General features: G+C 37.8%; 1 protein-coding gene across 1 annotated transcript in view; it reads right to left on the minus strand.

Annotated features, from left to right (window-relative positions):
- PIGN (phosphatidylinositol glycan anchor biosynthesis class N) overlaps positions 1-21883 on the minus strand; it is a 79250-nt gene that overhangs the window by 33998 nt on the left and 23369 nt on the right. Inside the window, exons 13-20 of the mRNA XM_054583755.1 lie at positions 21282-21337; positions 13353-13431; positions 12235-12417; positions 7295-7434; positions 4912-5011; positions 4715-4807; positions 3514-3605; positions 595-703 (exon numbers count right to left, since the gene is read on the minus strand). Coding sequence (XP_054439730.1) covers positions 595-703; positions 3514-3605; positions 4715-4807; positions 4912-5011; positions 7295-7434; positions 12235-12417; positions 13353-13431; positions 21282-21337 — 852 coding nt within the window. The remainder of the gene's footprint in view (positions 1-594; positions 704-3513; positions 3606-4714; positions 4808-4911; positions 5012-7294; positions 7435-12234; positions 12418-13352; positions 13432-21281; positions 21338-21883) is intronic.

The raw sequence follows: 21883 nt of genomic DNA on the forward strand, positions 1-21883 counted from the left end.
TGAATTCAGAAAGAAAAAATGCTGTCAATAAAGCTATGACATAATCCTAGGATCCTTTCAATTGTAAGGCACATTTTCATTTCAGATACCTTGAAATGTAAAAAGATACAATCTTGGAATCAATGAAAAATAGGATACACAGTACAAGAATTGATGCACATTAATAAAGTCAATGTAAAAAGGAATTTTGTAACAGATTTACCTTATACTTAGGGGTATTTCTAACAAAGTCCATAAGAATTTTCATATGATACTCTTTGCTCCATAGAGTAAGGTTCAGAAACATTCACTTTTGTCAAAGTCCTCATTATTACAGGTGAGTTCTGACAAAGCTACAGTGGGATTTAGTGAAAAGCCAGTCCATGTACCATTTAAAACAGAAGGCACTCTCCAATGGCTTGATAGGATCCTTGACAAAATGTTTCTTCTCTCTTTGTATGTTCCAAGTGATAACTTAAACAGAAAACTCTCTCCTTAGCTGTTAGGTACTGGCTAACTTACACATGACATCTTCAGAACAACCTAGTTAAATGCAACCATAAGATACATTTTGGTATATCATTAGTATAAGATAGTGTTGACAATGTAACTAACCTGTGATAGATGTAACAACAGCTTTTCATTTACAAAACCATCTTTTCTTTTTATGAGAGATGCTATAACAAACAGGGACAGCAGAAGAACCAGCAAGCCTGCACTCATCCTGTTTGAAAACACAATTCACAATTTCAGATTTTCTTAAGATGTTTACTGAACACAAAGCTTATTAAAATATTAGACATTCTACTCTAATGGAGAAGCTCTCGATCATATGGTTTAATCAAGATAAGGCAGTAAAATGGATGCACAGGTATAATAAGAATAAATATCTTAGGATAAAGATACTGTAGGGGTAAGGGTATTTGTAACTTCTTATATCTTTTAGATATTTTTACCTTATTCTTAGAATTTGAGTTTTAAAACTTGTGCATACCAACTACCATATTTGTTATCCTGACTTGGACAAATTTATAGAAAACAATATAAAAGATACCTAAATAGTATTTAAAATATACATTTTTTTTTTACTATGACCACTTACACAAAAAGGATCTACATTTTTTAAAAATATATTTTATGTATTTATTTTTAGACAGAGGGGAAGGGAGAGAGAGAGAGAAATATCAGTTTGTTTGCCTCTCATGTACCCCTTACTGGGGACCTGGCCCGCTACCCAGGCATGTGGCGTGACTGGGAATTGAACTGGCAACCCTTTGGTGCGCAGGCCGGCACTCAATCCACTGAGCCACACCAGCTAGGGCAGGATCTACATTTTTAATTCATAGTATTCCTAGCAGGATAGACTGCTCCTTTCTATCAGTAATCTTGTTCTTTCCTCAGCTGTTTCTGGCTAAGGGAAGGCAGGAAAGCAGTCACAAAGGTAGTGTGCAGGTGAGGCATCTATCTAGTAATAAAACAACAGATAATATATTTTCAAGAACACCAGATATAGTATGGTTTCTGAAGTTGAAGGAAATAAATATCAAGGAAATGGGGTACTAGTGTTGAGCTCTATTTCTCACCTTCTAAAAATCTGAGTAACACAGGACAACTGAAATTATGTTGCGGCCAGAAGCTGGAACCTAGCAATTCGACAGAACTAAGGGAAAATGAGCAAAAAGGCCGTGCTCAGGAGAATGAGAAACAGGAATTCCCAGGAAAATGCTTGTCTGTTTTTGGTTTTGCTTTGATTTTTCTAACACTCTCGTAAGGGGAAAAAAGTAGTAATACATTAAACATGAATAACCATTAAAACTTAGGAAAAATGGCCATGTACGATCAAGATTGTTTGTTTTTGCTTTTCCTTTCCTTTTAAAAAAATAATTTGATATTTTAATGCATTGGCCAATATGTTTTTGCTGTAGACAACTGGAGTAGCAGGGATATTACACCTGTGTTGTATACATTTTTGCTTTTTCCTTTAATTTTATCCTGAAATGTTTGCATACTATCCTATTGTTAGTAATTTTCTAAAGAAGGGAGTTGATGTGAGAGATCAAATGGAGAGTTGAAATTTCTCCATGAACCAAGAGGCAAAATAAAGAGGTTGCAAATATACCTATGAGGAAACCAACACAAACTAAATCACTGAGGAATTTAAATGAGGAAGTAGGGAAACAACATATTTAAAAATACAAAGCTGAGTTCTCATGTCTTAACTACCTGAATTCATCCATACTAGAATATGCAAGTGGCAAATTTCAATGGAGACCATGTATACAATTTCTTTTTCTTTTAGCATATGATAAATTCTGCTCTCTTGTCAGTATTATTTTGAGCAAGAGAGATACGCAGAGGCTGATGAAAGGAGGGAAAGGGGCTTTACAGACGACAGAAGAGCTCACAGAGCACTAGGAAGCAAGGAATAAATGAACATATTTTCATTCATCTTCTCACACACCGTAGTTTGTGACAGCTACAAAGTGTTTTTACTTAGTAACACTTATAAACTAAGTCTTAGACAATATGGCCTTAAACCTCAATACAATTATTTTGGACTTGGCTAATAAAATGACTTCTTAGAATAATTCCGGATCTATTCTATATTAGTATTGTCACAGAAATGAGATTAATGTGTCAATTTATAAATCATACATACTTTAAAATTAACACATATGGTACTTAAAAATAGTTTAATTAATCTTCCTTCAATTAAAAAAGACATAACCTCATCTCTTAAAGATTCCATTAAAATGCTAAAAATATTGCTTATACAGAGTTCTAAAGAAAGTAACAAAGATTACATAATTAGAAAAGAGAGGAAATGTTACATGAAATAACGGTCATTTAGCTTGCCCAAAACACGCACATACACACACAGCCAGTAGATTACTTGATAATAATTTAAAAGGAAAGTTTAAAGAAAAAGTAAATTATTTTACAGATTTTTTGAATATATTAAGAAGAAATAAATATAACAGTCTCATGGAGCACTGAGGGAAGATATATAGGATCCCCTAACAGTTAGGTAATTAAACGTGGGAGAGTTGTGAAGGTATCCCAAGCTTCCTTCCTTGGAGATCTTTACATCCAGAATTGAAGAGGAATTTCACTTTTCTAAGACTTAAAAGTGTGGACCTGCTCAAAGGCAAAGACAGAGATGACACCAATGGCTTTTAAGCCTGTTTGTTTTGGCAACAGAAGACTTTTTCATACGAAAGCTTTTCTGGATTCCCCATATACAAAAGATAGAGAAGCACCTGTACCTTCCCAAGGGTGAGGCGGCCCGGGCTGGGAGGCAGCAGTTTCAGTTATCAGTGCCCCTCCGGTGAAGGCCCAGGGGCGGCTCCAGGGGGCTTCGGTGCCTCTCAGAGCCGGGACAGAATTATCACTAGCGGTTCGATATTAATATTTTAACTTCCAGTTTGTTCATGTGATTTTAAACGCAAGATCAAGAATAGGTTCATAGTTCATAGGGTTGATTGAGAAGAACAATTGTTTTGAAAAGAAAATAAGGTAAAATACTGTTCGTACACTAGAGAGACGTCTGGCTTTCGTCCTACAACAGGCATCAGCGGGAACACCGCCAGGAGCAGACAGAAGAAAATCCAACTCAGCGAGGTGCTCTATAATTAAAAAAAAAAAGTTATCTCCAGACAAATATGGTAGAGAAAACAGTCTTCAGTGTTTCAAGACTACATTGCTGTAAATCAAAAAGGAAAATGCAAAGCTTTATATCTGTTTACTTGAAAAAATAATGGAGTTACTATCCGTGAAGGATCAGTTACGTTGCAAGGAGTGTGTTCGGTATAATGAGTATTATCTCCTTTAATTCTCACAATAACCTGGGAGAGAGGTTGTATTATTCACAGTTTCAGATGAGGAAACTGAGCTCAGAGATGTTTCAGTATAAGAAGTATCAGCCTATGATTAGTCAATGAAACACCCTGCATTTTAAACTGGGCTGGATATTAACGCAAGTGCTTCTTTTAATTTATGTTATACCATATATCGATTGTATCTATAAACAATTTGGTCTGTAATCATAAACAAATGATTGAGCTCAGGAGGAAAATGAGCAAAAATGATTTTATAATTAGAGTAAACAAAAATTATCAATAATCCCACTGAGTAATTTTACAAGTTCTCAGGGTGGAAAGAGAACTTGCTACCTCCATAAAAAAAGTATCAAAATGGAAATGTGAGTGTATTCCTTGTAGAAGCACATTGTATTCGCTATCTAGTTGAAGGAAAACAATCGGGAGTAATTACATTTAAAAATATTTATCATCACTACATACTTCTCCAGAAAAAAACAGAGGCGGCTCAGGGCCAGGAGCGTGGCGACCCTCTGCTCGGGGCTCCGGGTACGGCCCTCGGCGCCCCTGCAGCTGCTCCAGGCCGTTCCTCGGGTGCCGCTCCTCGGCTGCCGCTCCCCGGCTGCCGCTCCCCTCAGGCACTAGAGGCTGCAGAGCCCGGGTGAGAGCTTCAGAGGGGACGCAGCAGCTCTGCTTCCAGAGTGTTTCAGTCCCCAAATGACAGGTTCGTTCTGAGATGACAGTCTATGCGACCCACGGACACCTTAGAGCAGCCTCAGCCCTCCCGTCCACAGGACCAGACTCTACGTAAGGACACATTCCACCCTTTTCTCTAAAAATGAATAGTTCCCCAACTTAAACACAAATCAAAACAAAGTAGCAACTAAAGTGTCCAAGGCCAAAACGAGTACTCGTACCTTTGCTCGAGTCCACAGCTGAGTGGTAAATGGCCAACCCGCAAACACAAGAAGTCCAACAGTAAGCACAGAGCGGTAGAAAAAACTGAGAACCTAGGATTGCATTCCCAAGGAGAGAGAGAAAACGAGAGGTCATTTCAGAGGAGTTACATATCTGTGAAAGACATGACTATGTTGTGATGTGGTGAGTTACTTACTAATACTTCGACTCCCAGCGTACAAGCTAACAGGCATCCAACCAAATGACTCAGGGGGTAGGTCAACAGTGATGTGACAAAGTCTTGAATAACTTGGTATCTGTTTAGCAAGATTAGTTATAAAAAGGTTATTTATACTCTATATTGAATTTAATAAGCAGGCCATATATAGTAAAAAACAAAAACTTTGTGCAAAACTATAAAATCAGGAAATTTTCAATTCACAGATTATTTTAAAATGAAGGGATTCTTGAATAGATTTGTTTTAATGGCTTTACTGACCTAAATCTTTTTGTGAGACCTAGAAGTATTTTAGGAAAAAATGTAATTTCTGAGTAATTTGATAATAATCACAAAAATTTTCTTGTTTTTTAAAATATTAATGACAATAAATGTCTTGCATCAGATCTTAGTTTAACCATACCTATGCTTACAGATAGAATACAATAATTACAGATAAAACATCAAAAATAAAATACAATGAAACCAAATGAATAAAAACTGAAAAAATTTTTAATTCACAAAGCTTAATCTTATATTGAAATCTCAACTGTTTTCATGAAATAAAGGTAGGTTTTCCTTATCTGGGTAGAGTAAATCTCCCCTCTCCCCTTTTTTAAGAGAGGGTGGGAAACATCAATGTGTGAGAGAAACATCAGTCGATTGCCTCCCGCATGCCTCCAACCAGGGACCCGGCCTACAACCCCGGCATGCTCCCCAACCAGGAATTGAACTAGCAACCTTTCAGCTCACCAGTGCTCAATCCACTGAGCCACACCAGCCAAGGATGGGTAGAGTAAATCTTAACTGCAATTTTTTACTGAGCTAAATAAGCTTTTCCAAACCCAATTTAAGATGTCACTAATTATATAGTAATTATAATTAAATATGAATTCATAACAATTTAAAATGTATTACATACTTGAGTACATCTTATATTTCATTACTAGAAAAAAAAATTAGCGTTTGTAGTGCATTATTAAGTAGGTAATTATAGAATGTCAGTATTTGATTTATGACCTTTTTCCTGTTTTGAAACAATGGCTATATAATGTCTTCAAAACTGTTAAGGTGCCAAGTAGGAAACAAAGCTAACACCAGGCAAAAGAAGAATTTTCCTTTTGTTCATAATAGTGAGTAGCACGGAGAAACAAGAGATGATTTTGTAAAAGCAGGTAGAAGATTTTTTTTTTAGTGTCATTTATTTAGTTTTAAAATTTTTTGAATAAAAGGTTTTATCCTTGCAGAACCACTCGGGGTTCTGCAGAAGAACAGAATTTTCTGAGGATAAAACCTTTTATTCTGAAAATTTTTAAACAGAATAAATGACACTAGGAAAAACAAATCTGACTTAAACATGTATATCCAGCAGCCCCCCATTCCATTCAAATAAAGAAGTAACAGTATGTTCTTTTGCAGGTGTCATTTTGCCTTATCTTTTAAAATGTTGATATTTTAAACTTAATTTTTATTTTTGATATTTTTAACATTTTACTATTTTTAATACTAAATGTTTGTAAAGGATGGAAGAGGTGGTCAAAGCTGGAGCTAACAGAAATCAGACAGGAGCACAGTGTGTCAGGACAGATGTGCCGGCCACCCCTGCAAACACCCTCATTCTGGGTGCTCATTCCCTGGTCGGCGTGCGGGGCTGGTCTGCTCCGGGGGTGGTTAGGTGCCCAAGACTACGCTTGAATTCTTGATTACTGTGCAAATACAGAAATCAGCAAGATCTGCGGCTCAACTCCTGCCGCCTGTGAACGTGAACCAGCCTAACACTTTAGTGGTTCTACTTTCAAGTGCTTAAAACTCGCCCGAGCGCACTAGCTGATGTTTTCTGCAGTGGTAAGAACACAGTTAAGTACAGCTTGCGAGGAGACGCTTAAAGGTGGAACCACAGCACATGTGAATAATATACACCAATCTTGTGCGCACACATTAGCAGATATGATTTAATACAAAGTTTCATTTATCTAGGTTTACATGATAGCCAGGACAGGAGGGGTAAAATGTAAGGAAAAAAGTGCAAATTTCTTTGGGAAACATGAATGGACACTAGAAACTAAGGTAACGAGTACAAAATGTGATACTCCTGGCATAGCACAGTAAACGTCAACTATTCTATTTTTACTCCAGGTTTTTCTTATAAAAGATAAGCAAAGAAGGAAAATGCTTCCCAAAGTCAATAAAGTTGAAAAAGAAAGGTAAAACCAAAAGGATACTTACATGCAACGTCTATGCTGTTATAAATGAAGTGAAAGGGTGTAGAAATTCGAGGGTACGATAAATATCACTGAAACTTACGATACAGAAATCTAATGCATTTTAAATACAGGTTTATCTGACAGTAAAGTGAAAAACAAGACAGCAAGATGTTACTTACTCTCTTACAACCGCATACCATATAGGCACTGGCAGCAAACAATACACGTAGTAAGTCCAGGGACAGGCTTGAATCAGCAGGAAAAATGCCATTGAAATGCCAATAGCCACAAAACCACATGGCAGGAGATAGTTTGGTTTCTGGAAATCAAACAAAACATTGAAACACTTCCAAACTCATGCTATTTGATAGGTTTTTAAGAGATTTTATAAAGTGAAGATGATGTATTTCTTTCAATGGTTCTGCAACTAGAGGATTAATCTAACACATGAATTTTTTTAAAAAATCTATCTTGGAGAAGCACAGTGCTGAATAAAAAGCTGGGCAGCATGGAATGGTTTGCAACAAGGCAAGTCTCAATTTAAAAGTGACTATGTTCCTAAGGTGTGTTTGCAAGTCAGTTGCTCGGAACTCGGAACATATTTCTCCTAAGTCATAATTTCATAATGTTGATTGAGTTCTGTGGCTAGCTCACAAAAGCCCATTTAATCCGCAGTAAACTGTGGGACCTGATCTTCATCTGGAACAATGCTCCTATGTATCCAAGCCCCGACTTGACCCGCAGCCCGTGCTTCTCTCTTCCTGCCCATCCACACTAGGCTCATTCAGCCACTGCTCCCTCCCCCACCACCTGCCGAACCAGAAGGTCCTCAACATAAGCCACCAGTGGTGGCCCACGGGTGCTGTCACTTGCTCACTGAATGTCTACGGGCAGAGTACAGAACTCTTCTGAGGCTTAATTTCACCCCACCTATAAAATGGGAACAATTCCATATCTATTTATCAAGGCTGGTACTGCTTAAATAAGATTATGTAAAGAGCTTGACAAAATGCCTGGAATATTACTACCGCTTACTAAATAGTGGGTGCTATTGTTACCTTCATTTTCCTCCTCTCCTCCTCTATTTCCTCACATCAGCCCCCGCAGCCACTACAGAACCCTGTCAGTAAACAGCCCTGAAAGCGGAGATGTGGGAGATGGCCCCGGCTGTCCCACGGCAAGCGGGTGGGAGAGGAAGGGGCAAATCTCAGACAGGTGAGGACAGGCAGGGTCGCTCAAGCTGCGTGGCTGAGGCAGGCATTCCTTAAAAGGCTTGGGACCTGCTTCACATCATTTTGAGAATAGCAAAATAACAAGAAAAGAAGTTTAAAAGAGTACCTAAAAAAATCCTTGAGGGATTTTTTTTCTAGAATCAGTACAATGTGGCATACTTACCTCAGCCTTTGCTACATAATGTACACTGACAGACATTATAAATGATATCTACATTTAGGAAACTGGATCATACAGAATTTGGTTCGTAAAAATTGAAAGGATTCTAAATAAGAGGAGGAGGGACATTTTCCACCTCATCATGAAGTGACAAACCATGCTGCATATACTGTAATTTCTCTTTGAGCCACCAAACATTTCTTCAGTCACACACTCTGTTAGCCTTCAAGGGGTTTAAACCACACAGGCAGAGACTGAATCATGGGACTTGGCGTAAGGGATGAATGTTTTAGGATTTTACTAGGTGATAAGTAAACAAGGGAAAGGCATATAGCAAATAAGGAGAGTTAGTTCTAAAGCAAAAGACACCTGAGCTGGGGAAAGCACAGGACAGGAGCACATGGCAGTTAAATGCAGAGTTCAATCAGGAGGAGCGGTGGCAAGTGACGTTCAAAGGAAAGGGGATATTTGGGGCAGACCTGCCTGTCTGTAAAAGCGATAGATGAGGCGCCCCCTGTATGACCTGGGGGGCACTGTCATGTTGAAGTGACACAAACTTTGGGGTCAGATCTGAATTTAATTCCAGTGCTGCCCTTCTACTTGCTTGGCAATTTGACGAAACCATTTAGTTCACTGAAGCCATCCACGGAGGGCACTGTCTATCACAAGCTCCTCTTCACTCCCCAACAGCCCGCTCGGCTGCAGCCACAGCAGCGACTTCAGCTCTTGCAGGAGCCAGGCTACCCCACGCCCCACCTGGCCCATGCTGCCCTCCCTGCACATCCTCTTCCCCTTCCCCACTGGGCTGTCCCGCTCGCCCTGGGAGACCTCCCCCTGGCGGCGACGGCCCCTTGCGAAGCCCCCCCGGCACGCACCTGCAAGCACCCCGCTCCCGTGCACAGCCACCCCCATCAGGCCTCCTGCCTGCACTCCGTGCCACCCTCCGCTAACTCTGCAGCCTGGGGCACTCCGGTCTTCCTTGGGAACTGTTCAGAGGGTGTCACGGCACTAGATTCCCAAGTTGCTGAAGAGGAACCAGGAAGGTTTTTGCAAACAGAAGCACAGGGTTCAAAGTACTTTAATGATTTCCGCTGTCACGGTCAGTTCTATGTGTCCACTTGGTAGGCTACAGTCCCCAGTTACTCTGTCAAATCGAGCCGTTGGCGGTGACAGTATCTTGTAGACATGATTAAAATCTACAGCCAACTGACTCTAAGTAAGGTTATCCTAGAGGATCCTGAGGAGCCTGATCCGATCAACGGAAGGGGTTAACAGCAGCAATGGAGGCTTCGCCGGGGAAGACGCGGTACCTGCCTGCCTGCGGAGGCAGCAAGTGCCAGCCTGCCCCTCCCGACGGTCTGACTTACAGACCTGTACTTGTGCAACTGGCGCTGCCAGCCACAGTCATGTGCCCATTTCTTACACTGTCTCTCTTCATATATAGACCCTACTGGCTCTGTTTCTCTGGTTTAAAACTTACTGACACACCAACTCTTCACTAAACAAAGTTCTCCAGTCTGGCATTTGAAGCCTTTGATTACTTCAGCCTCCTCTACATTGTCAGTGTTATCCCTTGAACGAAGTGAACTATTGTACCCAAACGGAACTATTTGTTTTAAAGGCAGCATGGTGTCGGAAGAGCATGAATTTAAAAAATATTAGTTTTGCCATTAAATGCTGGCGTATCCTTGAAGAAAACACGTATCTCTCTGAGCCTAAATTCCCCTGTAATAGTAAAATCCATGTGATGAGAATCACCACCACTGAATTTCAGGTAGAGCTAAGCTTAGCACTCGCGAAGCGCCCAGGACGCTGAGGAGTGGGGCCCGATGAACATTACTCACTGCCCAGCTTAGCCTCCACGCATGCCATCTAATTTGCTCTTGAAAAATCCTCACCTGAGGACATGTTTATTGATTTTTAGGGGGGGGGAAGAAAGAGAGAGAAATATCGATGTGAGAGAGAGATGCCCATCATTCGCCCCCCCACATGCTCCCTGACCAGGACCGAACCTATAGCCTAGGCATGTGCCCTGACTGGGGACTGAACCCACCAGGGCCACTTAATTTGCTTTAATTCTCATCCTTTCTCTGCAGTCCGTTACATTTCAACCAAGACTTACATTTTCCTGTTACCACTGTCCCAGCTAAAGTGAGCTCTCCTTTATATTTAAACTATGACAGTCTTTTTATCACACTCAAAGACTTAATATATGTTGCAGTTGTTAAAAGTTAAAGTCGTCCTTTGTAATGTAGTGTAGTGACCTATGTCCGATAAGGTGGTTATGTTTATATGTCTATTTCATATTTTATTTAATTCTAAGCTCTTGAGGGCAGAATCTAAATTTTATATTTCTTGGCATAGCCTATGCAGCATTTAGCATTCTTCTATACACTCAATTAAGTATTTGCTGCATGATCAGATTAATGAATAAAGAACTATCAGGTATGAAACCTGTTGACACATCAATCTAAGGACATGTCGTTTCTCAATAACCTGAACATCAAGGTAAACATGAAAAGAAAGTGTGTGGCACAAGATCGCTCTAGATGCAGAGCGCGACTCCTCCACGTCCTTGCTAAGTGTCCTTTTCGAAGTTCCTTAAACAGCTTCAGTTTCCTCTTTTGTAAGGAGAAATTATAATGCCTACTTCTAGCACCATTGCGAGCTTAAAGTGGCAAAATAAATTTCACGGACCCAGCAGAATGCCTAGATATATTCATGACTAAAACATGGCTATTTTTGTCTCCTTTCCTACCACATAAGAAATGATTCCTATTCTAGCCAATTTTGTATACATTCAAATGATGTATTGAGAAAATTATTTAAGATGCATTAAAGCACTGCAAGAAACTGGAATAAACACTATTGTTCTTCCTTCCATTACAGAAAAAGAAAAAATAAAATTGGAAAAAGTTACCACTAGAAATCTTATAGTCTGGCATTATTAATAATACACCATCTGGATATATTACTTTGTAGAAAAGACTCAGTAATAATCATTGGAGAATAATAGGAAATGGAAGTAGCATATTCTCCCTGGTAAAGGACAATTAATATATTTTAAAGAGTAAATTGTTTTAATGTAGTAAAATCATATAAGCAGTGTTACATCTTCTCAGTTAATATGAAGTATTACTAAAGAGGTTTTTTGGTATTGAAACTATAGTAAACTAGGGATTAATTCTTAAAATGAGGATAAGTAGAAAATTGTAGCTGAAAGTTCAAAAAGCTAAAAGGAGGTAAAAATATTTCCCAGGAAACATATAATTATTTAAAAGTGGACATTTTGAGTAAGTGATTTTATTGCTTTCTAGCTCCTAAACTTTTAATATTACATCAAGTTAAATATATTGCTTTGAAGTAGCTTTCTGACCACCATAATTAAAAAGATATGGAATAATTATGACATACTAAATAATTATAAAAGAACATAAAATTAATACTTCATGCCACAAAAGAATTGAAGTTATAAGCTATCTTTATAGCCCTCTTAAGTGAGAGAGCCATTATGATTAACATATTAACATACCTCTCTCCCAACTAAAAAAAATAGAACTGAGGAGAAAAAGAGGTAATACAACAAGAAGAAGTGAAAGATAAGAGTTAGCTTAGTACAACTTGCCCATTGTATGAACTCATCACAGTTGAGTTGAATGAATTTACTTCCTTAGTCTCAGTGATTTTACATCATCATCTGAATTGTCACGGTATTTTCTAAACGTACCTTAACTGGTTTACTAACACCTCTGGTCAGGCTGGAATGAGACTTGATGATCAACAGAGAAGCATAAGATGCCCATCCCACAAAACCGAGCAGAACATTGATGCCCAAAAAAAATCTGTCATAAGTGTGATAATAGGACAATCCTTTCAATGCAAGATCAATCAGCTCCTTGCAAAGGAAGACCTAAGGAGAAAGAAAAATATAACTTGCCACATGGAATGAATAAGAAACCTAAAATTTAAAGGAAGGAAAGTTATTAAAATAGAGTAACTGTAGTTAATGGATCAAAAATAGATTTTGTCTGAAGATCTCCCTGCAGAGTATAAGAAAAATTCCTGAATAAAATGAATTTTTAAATCCTGATAAGAGAGGGCATTTTAAATATAAACTGAGATGTATAGTGATTCTAAATGATTCTTTTTGTGGAAGTTATCTTCAGATAACATTAAAAAAAGAATAAAGGGTCTCTAACATAGGCCCCAAGTAATCAAGATGCCCACATGTATATCATTTTTGACTTTCTCTTATCAGATTACCCGAATCAGTTATAAAACATCATTAAAACCACTTAGTATTTCAGAGGAGAGTAGCTGATCATTTTAAAACTGTGACAAAAATAAGTATTAGAAACGTATGGTGTTACTTAGGAATTTTAGAAACTGAAAATAGAATTCTTTCCTACTTTAAAGTTATATGACCATTTAACAAAGAGAAAATTAATGAAAAGCATAGTCAGGTAGGAGCTGGGAAAAGTTCGTGCTTCTTCAGGAGCCAGCAGACTTTTGACGGAGTGCTGGTACTTCCAGATGTCCAAGGAGGTCACATTCTAAAATACCACGCATAAGCCAAGGGACAGAACCTGGGATTATACCTCTTCATGACAGAAAACAGCAACTGTTCATTTCGAATGCTAACCCCCACAAGGTCTACCCACAATACCATCTGAAGTAAGGGAAGCATGCCCACGGCTAAAGCAGCGACTTAGGAAAGTCGGCCTTCCTTGAGGGCTCAGGACAACTCCCTGGCCGACTCACCTTGCCCTCCACTGCCACACCTTGCCCCTCCCCACGCCCAGAATGGTGATCAGCTAATTGTATATAGAAGGCCTGCATACTTACTGCTTCATCATACTTTCTCTGTTTTATATGAGATCTTGCTTTTCTTAAAAGGTCGAACTGTTTAGAATCAGAAAGCAACCTACAAAAGAAAAAAAAAAGGTTAGGTTTAAAATGTTTCCTTACATCAATTATATTTTTTTCTTAATTGAAAATTACAGGATGGTGAAAATTGAGAAAATAAACAAAGCAACAAAAGAAAGAAATTAACCTTGAGCTAAATTGTATTTATTGCTGGTTATCTGAACTCTTCCTAGAAACAGATTATAGTTAAATCTGGTCTTCTCGACTCCGGGATTCAACTGCCACGCTACACTAGGGCAGTCAGATAATACATCATTTTCAAGAAGTGTAATACTCTGGCGGACAAAGAACTTCTGACTAAATGAATAATTAATGGCACAGCAAACAGTGATTGAGTCCCACCGCTCCGCCCTTCAGTGCTCGCGACAGAAGCGACTGACAAGGCAGAGCCATCCCAGTGCTTGGTACCCGAGCCAGACAGGCCGAGGGTTGACTTTGTCAAGAGCTCCAGGCAGAGCCTAACCAACTCGTGAAGTCAGTAAACAACGCGAACCTATTTGCCATTCTTTTCCTGTACCGTATACCCTTCCTGGTCCCCCTACCTTTCATGTCTCTTCCCATCATTTCCCTGCCCTTGTTTTACCAAGAGAAATACTCCTAATACTGCATAAACTGAAAGAATCTATAGCGAAAGACATTAAGCTTACGGAATATAGATACTGAGAAAATATCACCAGAACTCAATTATCTTACTGAAATAAACATATTTAAACGCAAAATCAAACATATTTTTCTTAACTAAACTCTATCCTCCTAAACTGGATACTTTTGCATTTAAAAAGTGCAAAAAAGTTATTTAAGGATATATCAGGTTAGATCATGTAAAGTTGGTGTTTTTCTATGTCAAAAGCTACTAAATTAAATATTGGCAATTTCCTATGGCGCAACATAATAGGAACACATATCTTCTTTCTACTTGGATTGAGCATTCTCTGAAGAAGTGAGATCGAGACTTGTAGGAGTAAATCTTTTAAGCAATGCTATTAATTTGGGTGGGTTCGCAGACTTCTTTCAGAATCTGAAACTGTCTAGAAAATGTACAGAATCTGAAATCTTACATAAAATTTCTGAAAATTCAGGAACCCCAGAAGCTCATCTACAAACCCTCTTGAGTTCTCCAGGGGGCCCCTAATTAAGACTGTGCCTACATCCAGGGCCCCCAGAGCGTTCCGCTCGGGCTTCCACCACCCAGTGCTCTGTCTTCAGACACCACACAGCGGGGGACATTGTCCTCTAAGAAAGGGAATGGCTAGGCCAGGGGCACTGGCATTCTTTGAATGTTAGATCTAAGGTGAATTTTCCAAATTCTGATACAATCCTCTAGTTAATCCCTCTCCCCTTGCTCTGATCCCCTTGGTCTCTAATACACAGACTGCATCTTCTAACTGACATAAATTCAACAGGGGCATCTTTCTGTCTACCTCACCAATTCTATACTTCCTGGACTCTTGATAAGCATCTCCTTCTATTCTACTAAATTTCCCATTACCCAAATGTATACTCTCAGCTATAAAATGGTTATACTCTTCATTTGTCACCAATCTTGCATTCACATCTCAGTTCTTGTTCATAAAGATCCCTCGCTACTTTCCAAAATCTAATCCTCGTCATGCTTTATGGTCCACTCCAAACCTCAGCTCACACCATTAGCACTTTAGTGTGGTCTAACAAGGAATTTATTTCTCTTCAATTAAATTGTAACCTCCGTGTGGGCCATTAATTATTTCAATGAATATCTACAATAATACTTAGCAAAGTGCTAAGCACATAAAATGAATCAATAAATCTTCATTGATTAAAACGTTATCAAAATATTGCAGGCCCAAAAAAGGAAGAGAAATAAGAATAATATACAGTGCCATTCTTAAAACACCTAATGATTTGCTCAATTAAATATAAATGTGAAAAGAAAGCTGGTCTGGAACTAAATTACTTCAAAGCGCTAAAAAGAATAAGAGAAATAAAACGCTTTAAGAGAGAAGTATTTGTTACATTAATTAATTATGGTACATTATATTATACATGAAATGTGTTCTATATGGAGTACTTAAGTAAAGAGACCAGAGTCAGGCTAATTTACATTTTTCCTAAATGGACTATTTATAAACTTTGGGACATACCGAGGGTTTGGAATATGTCTGGAATTCATCACAGTGTTCTGTACAAACAGAACAAAGGTGAAGAGAGATTTGGTGTACTAGGGGAAACAGGTCAGTAAAAAATATCCTGAGTGAGCCTGAAGAGCAGAAAGAACTGAAAATACAGAAAAGACCATTACAAAGACACGAGTCATTATGCGAACAGGATATACTCCAATATATATTCTCCCAGAAAAGAGAATTTGGCAGTAATATTTGATGATAATGACAACACATTTCTACATAGTAATCTGATGGAAAAAAATTCCTTTACTGACTAAATCTTTTATATTGAAAACATCAAGTTTTAAAAGAATCTATTAGCAACATGTTATACTTACATAAAAAAATAAGAGAAATGTGTATGACTTATACATATTTTTTTACTGTGATTGCTATTAGTCCATCCATTTCCCACATTTACTTGAACATGATAGAAGAAAGTAAATCCATGCTTTACAATTATCAAAAATTGTATTATCAATTATTCAGGGTGACCTCATGTTTGGACAAAATTTCCTTAAAAATGCTGCCATTTAAAGTATCATATCTTCTTACTCAGATTATTATTACAAAAATATTTTGCTTGCATTTACACATAATATTTTAGAGATACTTAGTGATATCTCACCCATTTCTTTTTAGAATATTTAGATTTAAAAAGTATTTCAAAAAGATAGACACAGAAAGCAGGATAAAAAATTATTTCTAGAATAATCTGCATTCTTTAGACTGACCAATAATGTAAAATGATGTCATTTTCCATGTCAGAATTGAGTAAGTGAATATTTTTCTCTGTATGCATGTATGCATGGATGTGTGAAAGTTACTTTTTAAGTTTTAAGGTGGTTTTAGGTCAGAAAACATTTCTAGCAAATAATCAGTAAATCAGATCAGTGATGTGGTAGAAAGATTGACATTAAAACCAGTATTTAAATGTGGTCTAAGGGAAGAATCCTGGCTGCCTAAAAGAAGCAAATATATTAAAAGGAACCAAAGTGTTTTTGCCCTTTTAGTAGAAAATACATTTAGATATTTTGTTAAAGTTCTCTGATTTTACATAGTGAGCTTTAAATAAAAATGTGTTTTAAGTGAAAACATGTTTTAAATGAAAACGTGTTTTAAATGAAAACATGTTTTTGCTTCTATTGGCAAGGTACAATGATCTCCTTCCCATCTTTTTTTTTTCCTAAAAAAGTTTTTTTTAAAGATTTTATTTATTTTTAGAGAAAGAGGAAGGGAGACAGAAATAGAGAGAAACATCAATGTGTGGTTGCCTCTTCCCCCACTGGGGACCCGGCCTGCAACCCAGGCCTGTGCCCTGACTGGATCAAACAGGCAACCCTTTGGTTCACAGGCCAGCACTCAAGCCACTGAGCCACACCAGCCAGGGCTAAATATTTCTTAAGAGAACTTTCTTGTTCTTTTCCCATTTCATAAATTTTTTTTTTCTTTCAAAGTTTTTCTTGTCTTCCTTTGCCCTCCTTAGTGCACACTTCAAAGTGTTTTTCCTCCTTTTTAAGGTGCTTACACATAGAGGCAAACCCTTCGTGCTTCTCCTAGTCTTGTAGCTCCATCTGCTGATCACTCTTTGGCATCGCATTGGGGTCTAACGACCCTGTTTCAGCTTTGAGGGTTTTTTCCCAGCAGTTCTATTTGTGGGAATGGCTATTTCATGACTTTGATTATTTCTCATGGGTCTTTAAAATATCAAAAAGAAACTGTACTTATTTTTTTAAAGAATAGGGTAAAACAGGATATACGATTACCATATGGATCCATTGGACCCTTTTACAAGTCTCAGAGACTTCAGCAACTTAATTTTTCCTTTTTGTTGAAACATTTGATGTTTTATCACCCTAGAAATTATTACATTATTCATCAATCATTAATTCTGGAAAAGACTAAGACAATGGAGGAATGGTGGACAGACACCATTAAACAAATCTAGTAATGCTGGTGAAATTGATCATGTAAGTGAAATCTGAAGATTATGAATTTTCAGGTGTCACTATCCTAGATAAACTTTCTCAAACTTAAGAATTGGTGAATGAACAATATATTTATTTCTAAAAAGAAAAAGAAAATATGGTACTTACTCAAAAGGAAAGGACATCATCACACTATTGTTTGTAACATGCGCCTGAGCTATCTGTTTTACAACAAGCATATGCAACAGTATTCTTTCATTTTTCATAATATTTATGTGCTAATGTTTAATTGCTACATTTTCTAAGTGGACAATGCTCACATTAGGTATATATATAACAATGACTGAAAGGAAACAGATGGTGTAGAAATGAAGAAAAATTCACTGGACTAGAAAAAAGAACCCATTGTAGTCAGATGGTAAATGGTGATAACTGTTTTTCCTGGTATACTGAACATATATAATAGGACAAAAGGGATACTACACAAGAACAGAAATAAAAATACCCAGGAATAAAATAATGAGAAATGTATATTGTGGGGAAAACTAAAATTTTACTTAAGGGCATAACAGAAGATATAAATACATGTTGGATGGTAATGGTACATGTTGTAAAAATGTGAATTTCCTCCAAATTACTTCCTAAATATTGTATAATAATGAAAGAATTCCTCATTATAACTCAAGATGATGGTGATTCTAAAATTTATATGAAAAAATAAATTTTTTATTCATGTCCATGATTTTTATGATTTTGTTTCATGCCAATGATTTTGATTCAAATACTTTATTTCTTTTAAAATGTTTTATCAAAGCAATATATACATATAATTTTTAAAAATAAAACAGGAAGGCGTAATGACAACCAACACATCCCTGTCCCACTCTACTCATCTCTCAAGTCCCCCAAACCAGACACAAATATTTGTAATGGGTCTTTTTTTGAGTGTTTCTGGTAGTTCCATTTTTCTTAATAATATGCTTCTATCACTACTTCTTGACTAGATGACCAGAGGCAATTTCTGCTGTCCCTTCCCCCTTCAGCATGGTTATATTACTAATTTTACCGCATCTGTTGGCTACGTTGGTCACTTTAATAATCTGGCCTATTCTCTCGACTATCACCAGACTCTCCACATTCTATTTCATGAGGAAAACCGCATCACTACTATTCTATTTGCATTTCTTTTCTCATCTGCCCTACAACCTGTAATCCTGTACATTGTCAAGGCTGGTAACATTTGTATTCTATTCTATAATTTTAAGTCTTCCATATTTTGTCTAAGGATTGACTCTAAAAACAGAAAACAAATATTTACATTATGATTATTTAAGTACTGTTAACTGAGTAGCAAAGTTTTATGCTATAATTAGATTTCCTTGATCCATGTGTCGATGTTCAAATGAATGTCCTTTCTTTTTAAAAGATTTTATTTATTTTTAGAGAGGGGGAAGGGAGGGAGAGAGAGAAGAAAAGAAACATCCATGTACTAGAGCAACATAATAGGTTGCCTCTCGCATGCGCCCAGCCGGGCCCAGCTGCAACCTAGGCATGTGCCCTGACCTCGGACAGGGGGTCAAACCAGTGATGGTTTTGGTTTGTGGGACGATGCCCAACCCGCTGAGCTATACCAGTCAGGGCTAAATTGCCTTTCTCATACTCTAAGCAACTGTTCAAAATTACGTCACATCTTAGGTCGCTTGTAAATTAAATTTCTTGTACATTTTGAAATGTTTTCGTTTTCCTGAAGTTTCCAGGTGTCGTTGTTTTGGAGGATGAAGGTCTGCCTTCTGCATAAGTCACTGTGCCTCGCCCGGCTCCTTACTCAATCTATGTCATTTAAAAATCATTTCATTTTACTTGAGATCTACTCGCTTCCTATTCTTTCCTGTAGGACTTGCCTCCCATTTGGACCATTCCCGTATCGGTTAGCCTTCCCTAAGTTTTCAGTTGCATTTTCCTTTTTTAAAAAAGGCATCTTGTACTCTTTCTCATTTTGTAAAGTTTATGCTGCTTTTTATCTTATGGTACAATCATTTCTCGATATTCCTGAGGAGTTTAATATTTTTTCTTCTCTGTTCCTTAAATTATCCACTTCCTCAAGAGCCAATTCTTCATCTGACTGAAGGCTTTTTCGTTATGCTGCAGGCTTCCAACAGATGGTGATTTTCCAGCGCGGCAGAGCTAGTGGCTTTGCTCCAGGGTGGGCGAGCCAATGGGTGGGAAGCAACTGTCCTGCTGAGCCCGAGGTGACACAAAGCCAGCAGTGGCTCTGCAGGCAGGTGCTGAGCAACAAAGCACAGCAAGTTCATGGTGCGTAGTCAGGAGGCCAAGTAAAAGGTGGGCAGTGTGCACTTGAGCCCCTTACAGAAGAGTGCTTCCCCGACCAGTCTTTCTGTTGGGCTGGCCAAAATGTTCGTTTCGTTTTTTTCGGTACAATGGCTCTAGTAGTGCTTAGTTGTTTTTATCTTCATTCAAAACAATTTTGTTAGATTGTACTGTAACAGCTGTCATGTCAGCGTGCATTAAAAAAACAACTTATCAAAATTGGTGGATTTTTGTGCAGCTATTTTAATATTGAAGATGGAAAAAATACGCAATGTTTTCAGCATATTATGCTGTATTATTTCAAGAAAAGTAAAAATGCAACTGAAACATAAAAAGAGATTTATGCAGTGTATGGAGATCAAATGTGTCAAGAGTAGTTTGTGAAGTTTCTTGGTACTATTGACATTTTGGCCAAATAATTCTTTGCTGTGGGGTTGTCTTATGCACTGGTAATTAATTGCATATGATAACTTGCAAAATCTTAATTTTGCGTTGGTCCTGCTCCCCTACGTGCGCGCACACAGAGTCAGGCATGCAGTCACAGTACTCACAGGGAAGAGCAATATTTAAGCCTTTCTAGTTTATGAATTCCATATTCATGTTATATAAGTTGTCAAATATAATTCCAATAGGGCATTCAATCACATCCCTAACATCCATATTTCAAACAATTTCTATTTGTTTTGGTCAGGAGCAAAATTCATCCTAATTAAATGTGAATCCTTGCTAGGTGAAGGCGCATTTCAAGGGGGTTGAATAAACCTGTCAGTATTGCAGAGCCAGGTTTGTGATGCAAATCTCCCCATCCCAGAGTCAGGGGAAATGCATCTTTCTGGAACATAAGAGAGCAAAGTCTGCTGTCCACCAAAGTCTGCTCTCCTCCTCACCCACCCTGTAGGCGACGGTGTTTCCCAGGATAGTGTCCTTGGCCTTGGCTTGTCGCACCCTGCCTTCTGCCCAGAGCCTCCTGTGGAAGTGTATTCATTTCTAGCACCATCTTTATGCTGATGGCTCCAAAATCATCACCATCAACTCTCTTTACTTTCTTAAGATCCCGTTTCTAACCAAGTCATTGATGTCTTTAAGTTTAACTTGAAACTTCATCCTTGCCTTTCAGACCAGCTCTTCCTTCTTTCTATAAGCCCTATGGTACCAGTGCCTTCCCCGTCAGCCCAGCCAAGAGTCCTCACACCTTCCCAGCCAAGCCCTACTGAATTTATCTCCTTCATGTTTCCCTTACCTCTCTGCACCCTATACCTCCTCCACCAGTCATTCAAAGACATCCAGCTCACATCTGGCTCATTACTTACAAAAACAAGAGACGAGGTTTTCACTTTGGAGTTTGCACTAATGCATATAAAAAAGACAAAGTTTTTAAGTAATTTTTTCTGTCAGCATTTAAACTCATTGAAACATTATTTCCTATCAACTAATAAATAAAAAATACTTACTTAAACGGTGTAAACAAAAATGGTAAAGTAACTTCTTTTTTATAAGTCATTTTCACCTGGGAACCAAGTATGAAAATATTTAATTATATTATAAATGAGGAAAAAAATCAACTAATCTCATTTTGAAATATAAACATCCATTACAATGGGTCTTCAGGGCTGGTTAACTACTTTGAAAATAAATGGAATTTTGTGTTACTACATTATTTCATAAATATTTAAAGAAAAATTTAACATGCTCATTCTATTACAATAAACTGAAAATTAAGGATGGCAAGTCTGCAAAAGAACATTCTGTAATGTAATTAAACTGTACTTTAACTCTTAGAAAACAAAATAAGCCAAGCTGCATTAATTGTATTAAGAATAACAAAGTTTCCATTAAACGGTCACCTTTTTAAGTTCCTAACGCATATACCAATGTGCAAGGGATGACAAGAAATGTTGCAGTCACTAATGCTGCTTCTACAGGGGCAAAGGCCAAATAATAAAGACTTGGTTTAAAGTCTTTAAGCATATGTGGGAGGCTTACAATGAGGGAGACTCCTCAGAGGTAGTTCTACACCCTCACACTAATTTGTGGAACCTCAGAAACGTGAAAC

Source organism: Pteronotus mesoamericanus, unplaced genomic scaffold, assembly GCF_021234165.1.
Source record: "Pteronotus mesoamericanus isolate MK-2021 breed Mesoamerican mustached bat unplaced genomic scaffold, CSHL_Meso_final contig_74, whole genome shotgun sequence".
Classification (NCBI taxonomy): domain Eukaryota; kingdom Metazoa; phylum Chordata; class Mammalia; order Chiroptera; family Mormoopidae; genus Pteronotus; species Pteronotus mesoamericanus.